This window comes from Anguilla anguilla, chromosome 6, assembly GCF_013347855.1.
Source record: "Anguilla anguilla isolate fAngAng1 chromosome 6, fAngAng1.pri, whole genome shotgun sequence".
Taxonomy (NCBI): Eukaryota; Metazoa; Chordata; class Actinopteri; order Anguilliformes; family Anguillidae; genus Anguilla; species Anguilla anguilla.
The window spans coordinates 7,400,624-7,412,165 of record NC_049206.1 but is presented as its reverse complement, the minus strand read 5'-3'; the positions used below and the strand labels follow the sequence as shown (position 1 = coordinate 7,412,165).

Below are 11,542 nucleotides of genomic sequence, written 5' to 3'. Positions count from 1 at the left end.
TTCTTTCCAGGAATGAATGAAATTCAGTGCATCTTGAGCCAGTTCTTTGCTTTTCACGCACCTTGGCTGAGCTGTGAAATGCCACCAGAACAGGTGGGCGCAGAGGAGGGGCTCTGGGTGCTGGGGCACCTGCCCCTTCTGCCTCCAAGCGCTCAACGTGCCCCTTAGATTTGATTTTAATAATTAATATTTATGCATTATTTTTGTCGCTGTCATTCGTTGTCATTGATTCATTTTGATAAACTATATTCTGTGAAATAACTGGGTGTTTTCTCCATGTGTGCCCATTTCTCACTTTGAGCACCTAGTGCTGCTCGTCAAAAGGTCTCTACACAGCCCCACACCAGAATATTATGGACTCTATTTGGCCCCCGTCAATTATTCGGATTTTAAGTGACTGGTTAAGAATGAAACCCAGTGAGACAGAAGCAGGTGAATGAGATTCCGTCATTAACACTGATCATGCTATCGTTATATTGTTGTGTTATTCTAAATAATGTACTGGTAACTAGCAACAAGAAATTCTGTGATGGTGCTTTCTTACACTTACCCTCAACACACACATTTGCATCTACAGTATATCTATACTATTTTTTTCCCCCCTATGGTCACATCAAAGACCAAAGTTTTGAAAATGTCATTTAAAGCTAAAGATAAGCATGAACACCTCACCTCATACAGACGTAATGCATTACATTACATTACATTACATTCATTTGGCAGACGCTTTTATCCAAAGCGACGTACAAAAAGTGCAGTTGTGCAACACAACTGTCTTGTAAATCCAGGCGTATACCACTGCAATTTATAATCTGTGCTTCCTTTTCTGAGAGACAAAGATAAAAGATGAAGCAATCCTGGCATTACCCAGGAGAATTAGATAAACTGGTCTGGCTGAAGGTGATATGACCATTCATCAGGCAAATACTTACCTCTTCCATTGCATGATAAGTGCTATATAAATAGCGGTAAGCAATAAGCAAAAACATTGTTATTTCTAGACTGTGAATGTTTTTAAAAGAAGTTTTTTTAAGGAGTTTTATAGGACTGATGTCATCACTGAGGGATATTCATATGAATTGGTTTATTTTTTTGACATTAATATGTTGTTTAGAAGGTATTTGTTATTTGTATTGTGATTTATAACTACAGAGAATACCATGAAAAACTGTGATATGATTAGGTTTAATCATTTTTACACGATTTATCAGTTCCATTTATGTTCATTTTTTTACGTTACAAGAGTTCAGCAGAAACACAAGTGTCTCTCTGGGTGCCTTAATGAATGGAATCACGTTAGCAATTAAAGGTGGGTTGATATTTGAATATTAAGATCTCTTTCGAAAGGTCTGTACTCTCTGTTTTGTGAAGGACAGGACATCTGTGTTTTATTATTGTTATTTAAACAATCACAATCTGCTCGAAGATCGCTAAGATTTGTCCATGTCCAAGACTTCCGCACAAATTGAGAGGCATTACTGTCAGCCTCCTAATTGACTCTGTTTTTAAAAGCTCTCCTTTACAGAAAGAAAAACATCATATTAGCCGGTAAGGCCGACTGCCCTGCTCATGTAAAAGGTTTTACATTTAAGCCATTTATGAGATTACTGCAGTCCTGCACTTTGTCTAATATGCAGTTCATACATGATCATTAGCTCCATACAGCACATCTGTTTCATCTGCCTCTAATCCCTGCAGCAAACTAACAATGGCTGAACCCAGATCATTAAATATGAATTGCTCCACAAGCTTTCAACGATATGGTAAAAGCACTGGGTTATTTCATACAGCTTTTAATAGTTGATTAGGCTTTTCATTTCACGGTAACATAATGGCAATAAATAAATACATGTGCCCTTTGCTACAGCGTGTTTTCTAAACATTGAGCATACGGGGAACATATTTTTCCAAACAACACATTTCAGTACTTTTAGCAGAGCCTCTGAACATCTGACAACATACAGGAGCTTCAGAAACCTTCTGTAGTCTTTATTCTTTTATATGTCATGCTCTAACACCCTTAGTGCAAGGTGTAACGTCTGTGATGTTTTAACGCTTGCCTGCTTGACGTACATCTCATTCAATTAGCTATTCTGCTTTTCCTCGTGCACATTATTAACAACCTGAATGATGCAGCTCATCCATATATACCACATGTATAACATACTATACCATGTCTTCTGTTCTACACCAACCAACCATTCCTAGAACATAACACTGTTGACTGTGATACCAGACACTTTCCCTTTGACATGAAACAGGCTTCTGGGTTAAACTCTGAGGTTTGCACTTTTAGCTGAAGTGTTCAATTTAATATTCTTTTCCTCTAAATATCTTGCTATACACATTTCAAACTTTCCTTAAGATTAATTTATAAATTTATTTCATACTCAGAATATTATCATATGCTAAAATACTTATTCTAAACGTCACTCCCCGTGCTTACCCAAGCTTGCTGAACAAGCCATTTGACACAGAATACTGTATTTGGATACTGTAATTTTGTACGGTAAATATTGTACATTGTAGCCTACACTCAAAAGGCTTCATGAAATGTCAGCAGAGTTTCTCCAGTAACTTTACAATTACAGTAGCTACAAATAAATACATAAATAAATACTATTTCTGAACCCCCCCCCCCCCCCCCCCCCCCCATATTCTTTCCTAGGCACAATGCCAGACAGACACTCACTTATGACGTGAGTGATAGGAAGGAAGTAATCTTCTATGGTTCGTCTAGTTCTGGACTGGAGAGGTATGCTCTAAGCGGAGGTATCCCTCTTTATTCAGACATATTTATATGCCTGTATACCTTTCAGGAAACATCTGCAAAAGACTGCATTCATGTTTAAGTGTTAAATAATACACGGGTTTCTGGCAAGGATCAGGTTTTCAGAACCAGACATGATTTGCGCTTGTATTTTCGTCGTGGGATCCACTTCCAGAACATTCATCGGAGTCAACGTAAAAAGCACCGTCACCTTGATTTAGCAAACAATGAGCTGTGGGCTGGTAATGTAAGCTATAGTGCAAATAGGTATGCAATTATTTTCGAGCTTTAGATTCATTAGGCTTCAATGTATCCGTTTTATTCACGAGGATTCAGAAAAGTAGACATTTCCCAAACTGAATATATTTGTCAGTATGACCGTGACTGCTGAGATGAGTTTCTTTGTAACCTGTTTGCTTACATAAGCCAAAGCACTTTGCGCGGGAAGAGTGCTATTCTAATATGTAATGTCCCGGGAGTTTTGGTAGCTGCCAGGACAAAAAAGAAAAAGAAAAAAAAAAGAAGAGTATGCCATGTCTCTCAAAAAAAATAATTATAAGATTAAATATTGGTATAGTACGGGGAGTTCTTATAAATTTATTTACGTTGACAGATGGTCTTTCAGCGAGCTATCGCTCTTCTTCGACACATGTAGAACAGATGTGTGTCGACCGAGAAGCAGGAATAGCGCCGAAGGTGCCGATAATATGCAGTAGAACAAACCGAGGGCGAATACAGAAGGCGAGGAAGGGGTAGCGGAGCAGGGGAGCCGAACGAGGTTCCCTTAATAACGTCTGTGCAGGGGTTGGGTTTGTGATGTCAGTGTGAGGGAAACAGATAAAACGTTTCAGCGCCTTAGTTTGATCTTCAAGAAAATCTAAGGAAGGGCAAAGCGCGAAAAGCAAGTTGGATAACGTTGCCATAAATACGAATAGTGTCAAACGGAAAGGCTCGGGAGTTATCGCAGTCTGAGGATGATCTGAATTATTAACTATTATCTGTTGTAAGTTCACAGAACCGGCATTCAAGTTATTTTATTCGATTTTCAACATAGCCTACCATGAAATGTTACATTGGGATACGAAGAGATCAATTTTTTGGACTTAAAAAAATATTCTAAATCAGGATACATTTTTAAAAGTATCATTTCTAGAGGTGGTAGTTTTTTATATTGTATTTTTATTATTTCACACCTGGACATGTATCAGCTCACTGACAATAAAACATTCGTTTTCCTGAAACTTTTAAAGTGCAATAATAAGATCTGAAGTAGGATATATCTCGTTATCACCTGTAAAAAGGAATATTGTAAATGATAATTGACTTTTGTTTGAATGTTTTCCCTACTTTTACAGCGGATGTACATGCATTGTGGATCAAGAAACAGTGAATGAGCGAGACCTTAAATAACCTCGAGCTAATGCGCTTTGGCGAACAACCCAGTGAGAGCATCATTTCTTACAACCATCTACGAATATCATTCATAACCTGGAGCGTTACAAGGATACCGAAAAGTTTTTTTTTTAAATCCCCACATAAAGCTACGGCTGCAATTTTGCGGTATTGATTTTGCTATAAAAGTCGTTTAAATACTTTAATGTATTCCAATGTGGGTGGGCAATGCATAGTTGTATTATTGATTGCTGTCATAAGTTAGTGGAGACAAGTGCTGTTTACATATTGGTCGAGTCGAACTGCAGCAGGTTTGCTTTGAGGTCCGCGAGGCGAATTGAGGTGATGCGCGCCCGGGAGGCTGTGATGATGAGACGCGCGCTGAAGTAGGCTTGCGTCTTCGCGAGGATTTCTTTTCTTTTGACCAGAGCAGACACAAAAAAGTACGGACAAGAATAACTACTAGGAGTGTTGAGAACCATTCGGTGAGACCCTATTAAAGAGGACATCAAGTTCGGTGGCTGCGCAAAAAAAGGTAACATCGTAAGGAGTATTCCCTCTCTCTCTCGCCCTCAGTGCAATGCCTGGTTTTATTTCGCAGTTCCTCGTAGTCCGGGAAGCTGAGACAAAAACAAGGTGCAAGTGCTGAAGTGTGCGCGCGACGAATCGTCTTGGTATACAAAATCTAACTTCTGATAACAAAAAGTGTGAATAGCAATGGGAAGCCTAATATATTTTTCGATTTCAGCTTTTAATACAGTGGTCATTGGCTGCTTATTGACTTAACACTAAAGAAAGGATATGCTCAATTGAAACAGCGTTGATTTTCAGGAGAGAAATTAATTACTTTTTGTACAATAGGTAACATACTACTGGTAGTTTTTTTTTCTAACATTTAAAGACAACCTATCCGTTCATCAAAATTATTGAGATTCCCAAACACCCAAATGACGCGTAAAATGAAGACATAAGCAAAAATAAAGCAAACAATAAAAGACTACATCGATTGTATCGCGTTTTCCTAATCGCACAACCACAATGTGAAACATCAGGAACACCGAACTCATTCTATCTGATTTTGCTGCTATAGTGTATTCATTCGTCCCGGTCCCGGAGGGAGCGGGTTTCATAAGTGACGTAATTCTACACACAGCAATTTAATAAAGTTTACGGGAAATAAAATGATGTGTATTAGACTACTGGTTGTTGTCTTGGTAATAATGAACACATGGCTGCTAAACTCTGCTCAGTCAGATCATGTCCAAAGGTACAAACGGGCCCTGGCTCGGAAAGCAGACAGTATCCAAGCCTCTTTAGCGAATGAAAAGTGTAGGTCCGCTAGTTGGACCAGACAGGCTCGTTCGGTGGCTCGACAGCACCCCCTAGGGGCTGCTTCGAGGAGACACACGAGGCCGACGGATTTCAACCACGAAAGGTACGCTTGTCCTGGAGGGTGCATCTCAGACACCAAACACAGTGCCGATGCCCAGATACTGCAGAACGGGGCACATAGTCCTTGGAGCATCAGCAAGGCGAGACTCAATGGGGTGAGCCCTTGGGGTGATCCCGAAAAAAGCCGTTCGGAGACTCCGGGGGCACCGGAGGCTGAACTGCCTCGTTTAAGCGAGGGGGCTCGCAAAGCGGGGGGAGAGGGGGGCTCAAGCGGAGACAAGACAGCGGAGACCAGCGACTCCCCCGAAAATGCGCACGCCACGCCGCAGCGCGGGGAAGGGTGGAGGCAGCAGCCGAAAAAAGACCGCCCGTCCGGCCGCTCCAGGACCCCGCGCAGCCTGGTGGAGGCTCTCGGGGAGGAGAAGCCGGAGGAGGAGGAGGAGGAGGAGGACGCCCCCGAGGACGCCGCGGGGGCGTCCCGCGGGAGCCACGAGGAGTCCCGGCCCGCGGACTACTCGGCCGAGAGCGAGGGGAACTACTCGGGGGAGCAGGAGGGGCTCGGCGGCCCCGCCAGGGAGCCGTGGGCTTCGGGGACCCGGGACGTCCCGCCCGAGTGGATGACCTCCATGTACTTTAACGGGCAGAGGGAGCAGCTGAGAGCGTGGCCGGGGGGGGGCGCCGAGCTGCCCCGCGCCCAGTTCAGCGCCGAGCTGTGGGTCAAGCCGGAGGGCGGCCAGAGCAACCCGGCCATCATAGCGGGTGAGTGACCCCTAAACCGCCACCCCCTTCTCCATTTATAGTGTTTTATTCTGTCTCTCTTCCACTCTCTCGCTCTCTCTCTCTCTCACACACACACAGACACACGCCACGCATAAATGCATTCGTATATGCAGATGCACACCCGTGCGTGCTAATGCCCTTTCTCACTTATTTTTATCTCTTCCAAAACTTGGCGACACATGGCTCGTGAATGAATCTGCTCTCAGCTTTTGGGTTTTGATCAGTCAGTTAAAGCAATCGTAGTTTCATATATTAAATAAAATATTCAATTAAAAATTAATATTATATGAAATATTAGTTATATATTGAATTATGTAATTTGTTGGAGATCTTTTGAGGTGGTTTCTCTGTTGCTTAAGCATTGTAAGAATCATATATAGTTGTATGAATGTGAAAAAACCTCAATAATATTTTATCATATCATGTATTCGATCTCTTTTGGTTAGCGTTTGCTTTTCGCCTTTTTTCCCCGAGATCATCATGCTAACTGTTATCTGCTGGCTAGCTGTGCTGCAGTTTAATATCTCATTGGCTGAAAATATGATGACATCATCTTTCACCCTCCTGCAACCACTTTGCTGTTCTAGCTAGCATTCTGTCAGCTGCCATGGTGCTTAGTTAGCACTTTCATTAAATTAGTAGTAAAAATGCCACCTTTGAAGAGGGGAGGATCTGCCGCTGGTGAAATTGTCGTAGTTAAACAAAGGAAATGACTGTTAAAATGTGCTTCCTCTTTGTATATATAACGCATTTGGGACTTTACAATGCTTCTTGATGCTTGTTTTTTTGTCTTCAGTGCACTTGTCACTGAAAGACCCTGCTACGGTCTTGTTCATGCAACTTTAGGGATGAGATCTCTGTATCTCGTAACTCAAAGGAAGTCAGATACCGCCACGGTCTGCGCAGGCATAGCTTGACCAGATTCCCGGGCTGAAAGCAGCACGAGAACATTTTAGGAAGAAGCGTTTCCAGCTGGTTTCGCCGCTGGCTACCAAAGCCAACGTCCGCCAACGACTCTTATATAAAAGTCGGTCACGGTGTGAAATCCTCCAGAGGTGGATTTTACGGCAGGATTTCGCTGTCCTGAAGGTGCTACACCTGCGGGGAGAAAGTCTTCGAAAGCAGCGGGAGGGATACCGCGGGGCGATAAACGTTTACGAGGCGCAAACGATGAGGGAGCGAGAGGGCCGGGGTCGGGACGGAGCCGGGCGGTCGGCACCTGGATCCTCTCAGTTCCGCGCGCGGCGTTTTCGGACGTTCCGGGGGGGGGCCTCGCCCTCGTCGTCCTCAGACAGAACCGAGGGGCTCCGATTCGCGGACGCGTTCGTGGCGGGAACGTCGCGGTTCGCGGCGCGACGTCAGTCTGGATGACGATGACGAGGAAGGCTTGTTCCTGTTCCTTCGGCTTGAAAGCACTGTCGTGGTGGTTTGCGGTTGGGGAAAAGCGCGTGGTGGTGTTGCTCCAGGACCAGTGGTAGGGTTGACACAACTCTCTTAAAACAGATACACATAATGGGTCTTTCTATAACACACCTCCAGGTCTAGTTGAGGACAACACGTTTTGTGCTATTTTCAACATTGTCTGTGTTAAAATGTCTCCCTTTGTAATGCATAAATTATGCTATTTGTAACACAAACACGGTAATTTTGACAGAAAATGTGTTGAAAGTAATACAAAAGTAGAAGGACAAAGAGTGTGTTGGATATTAACAAATGCTTTTTGAGACTGAAGGTGAAGGTTGACACAAGGGCATTACAAGATTTTTTTTTTTGGGGGGGGTGGGTCGTGTCGGTGAGGGGGTTGGAGAGAGTTGGGTTATTATCACAGATTCTTTTTCCCCATCTTGAGAAATTTACTATACCTACTGCAGACAGATTCACTCAAGCAGCCTATGCACAGAATGAGCTAGCCAAAGTGATAATCGAGGGGACGGGATAATGCATAAATTCTTTAGAGCGCATGAATATATCACAGAGAGATCAGACCGTTTCCAGCGGGAATGGAAGTGCCGCGGTTTTTACTATCTGAGCCGAGCTGTAAAATACTCAGCTCATAACCGACTGTTCCTGAGAAATACTATCTGAAAGATTTCAGTTTGATCCAATTTGGCACGGCATGCAGATCTGCTATGTCCAGCTCCTCTCACTTTTCATTCATGATATATCATCGGCACAGTCAGGCCTTCTTAAAGCTGCAGGAGAACAGTCACCAAGATGCGATGCGCTAACATGCATATATTTACTACATGACATTATATTACTCTGTACTATATACCTCACCCTATTCTACCCACATCTATTCGATCCAAACGTTTCTTTATCAGAGCGTTTGGAGTCTCTCAGGTCAGCAACACAACAGACTGGGTGCACACACAGGTTTGAGGGAAAGAGATTTATTTTATGTGCCTGGGCTATTAAGGATAAGTATCTGTTTTAAATATTAGCCCAAATAGCGTGGACTGGATGGTTTCAACAGTTGAACAAATAAGTTAGGTTTGAAATGACTGGGTATGGTTTGCAACTACTGTTCTAACGAGTTGCTGCCGTTGAAACATTTTCTATACGTATGAAGTTTGATAAAAATTGGGAGAGCCTCCTCATGTCTGGTGACAATTGAATTTAGCCTGGTTAGATTTTTATTTTTATTTTAAAGCATCCATATCCGTTGGCAATGGGAGTGAAGTGAAACCTTAGGCTCCGAGCATGGCTCGTTTGCTTTTGTCTGGTGCGCGTTGTCATCGCATCTCACGGCATCTATCATATCGCGTGCGGCGGATTCCCCGGGACGTCCTGTGGCTCAGCGCGGAAGCGGCTTTCAGAAAGGCACCTGTTCCTGACGGCCGTACTGCCTTCCCACTGGCGGTTTCCATTGGCTCTTGGCGATCTCCTGCCGCTTGTAAAACTGGAAGATCAACACGACACTGCTGCAGCAAAACTGTCTCAACACGATGACTTACAGCTCGTAAATGGCAGCGGGGAAAATGGCCATAGCAGACCGCCCGGCTTGGCTCCCGGGTCGCTGCGAGAGAGGTCGCGCGCACGTGCGTGCGATTTCGACAGGAAGCTCGGCGAACCCGGTATTCTGCTCTGCTGTGTCCATCCGCTGGGCTCAGCCTGTGGTCGCAGCGTGAGATCGTACAGATTTAAGGGACCGTGCGATGGAATGTGGTTTTTTTTTATTTATTAAATTTTTTTTTACGGCCTACTTGGCAGGACCGAATCACAGAATACAAACTGCGGTCTCAGAAAACGTCTCGCCCCAGCGCATAAAAACTCGAGAAAAACATCCGACGACGTGTTTCGATGAGGAAAAAGGACAAAACCGCAAGGATTCGCCGAAGAGAAGTAGAGAAAGTAACAGCGTCGAGTTCCCAGAAGCACGTGATTTCTTGTCATCTGTGGAATTTCTTTAGAAATCCAAACTCTCTTCTTCTCAACCTACAGACCCACTGGCCTTTTATCACACTTAGGCAGAAGTGAGCTTTCACCGAAAAAAAAAAAAAAACACATAGAATATGTCAGTACATAAATCCATATTAAAAAGTACCCAAGGTGATGGTATATCCTGACGACTGGCAATGGATTTGCACTTAGTACTAATTGTTACACAGCCTTTTCTTGCACATAACAATGCTTCCTGCTATGCAAGCCAGAAATATCACTCTTTCATTTTGAATTATATATTTTGGGCCCAGTGACTCCTGTGGAGATAACGACCCTCTAAAACCATAGCCTTGGATTATAATGAACAAACCTAACACAACGAACTGTAAGGAAAACCTTTTTTATTCTTTACTGATACAGTTTGACTCCGTGAATATGAAAGGCTTCAGTTGTATTCAGTTTTTAGATTAGATTCAATTCAGGCCATTGCCTTCTAAGACAACGAAATGCGTCCTCTGCATTTAACCCATCCTAATTACTTAGGAGCAGTGGGCAGCCACAGTGCGGCACCCGGGGACCAACTCCAGTTCCGAGGCCAGTGCCTTGCTCAAGGGCAGCGGCAGGAGTACACCTAGGGGAAATTTTAGACTCTCCAATTAACCTAACCTGCATGTCTTTGGACTGTGGGAGGAAACCCACGCGGGACACGGGGAGAACACGCAAACTCCACACAGAAAGGCCCGGGCGGGGGCTCGAACCCAGGACCTTCTTGCTGCGAGGCAAAGGTGCTACCCACTGTGCCACCGTGCCGCCCTGAATCAACGTTAAGCATAAATGTTGGCCAATGTAGGCTGTTTCTTCTGATCAGTACAGTACAATGTACAGCACGGAAGGCTTTTCTCAGTACATAATGAAGTAGATAAGCCTTATTTAATGTGGGAGAAGCATGATTTTTCTCAGTTAAGTGCAGAATCATCACTGGACGTGTGTATTTAGGTGAGTGGTACGCTTCTGATATATGACTGGCGCTGATTCCTTATCATTAAATCTATGCGCAACGCTTTAACTTTGAGTGACAAATTATGAGTAACAAAGTGAATAAGAAATGTAATGCTTTTTCGTCTTTTGGTAATGAACTTGACTACTTATTTATGGCTGAAATTAGCACGGTACCAAGAACGTTGCTGTTCAGATGAATCTGGTCATTGGCGGCACGGTGGCTAGCACTGTTGCCTCAGGCGAAGGAGGTTCCGGGTTTGAGTCCATGGCCGGCCGGATCCTCTCTGTGTGGAGCACGCCAGTCCTCCCCGTGTTTGCGTGGGTTTCCTCCGGGTACTCCGGCCTCCTCCCACAGCCCAAAGGCTCCAGGGCTCACTTCCAAGAGAGATTTCAATCTCAGCGTGGCTATACCTGGGTAAATAACGGTTAAATAAATAAATAAATAAAACAAATTAAAAAAAGAAATCCCTTCGTACGGCTGGATTCTTTCCTGAAGCAGTGCAGGTTAAGTAGATCGCTGAAAGGTAAAACTGCAGCACCGCACCGGGGAATGTAACCCGTAGCCTTGGAGACCGCTAACCCGCTTCCCTAACCACCGTGCTGCACTCGCACCCGGTATGAACCCTTGTTTTCTACGTGAACCTGAAAAAAAAAAAAAATAGGCCTGCTGGCGAAGCCCAATGCAAGAAGGGAGTTCGCACATTTCCCCAGGTCCGGCTGAAATTCAATTTCAGCGCGCACAAAAACAGGTATTTCCCTCGAGTCCGTCTCGCCACCGTTCGCTCTGAGGTGCTTAAGCAGACTTTTGGACGGCTCGGCTCCGTA

At 44.0% G+C, this 11,542-nt stretch overlaps 1 protein-coding gene across 1 annotated transcript in view; it reads left to right on the top strand.

The window, feature by feature from the left end:
* Window positions 1-3,448: 3,448 nt before the first annotated feature.
* pappa2 (pappalysin 2) overlaps window positions 3,449-11,542 on the top strand; it is an 80,103-nt gene continuing 72,009 nt past the window's right edge. Inside the window, exon 1 of the mRNA XM_035421145.1 lies at window positions 3,449-6,313. Within this exon, the coding sequence (XP_035277036.1) occupies window positions 5,344-6,313 (970 nt within the window). The 5' untranslated portion in view covers window positions 3,449-5,343. The remainder of the gene's footprint in view (window positions 6,314-11,542) is intronic.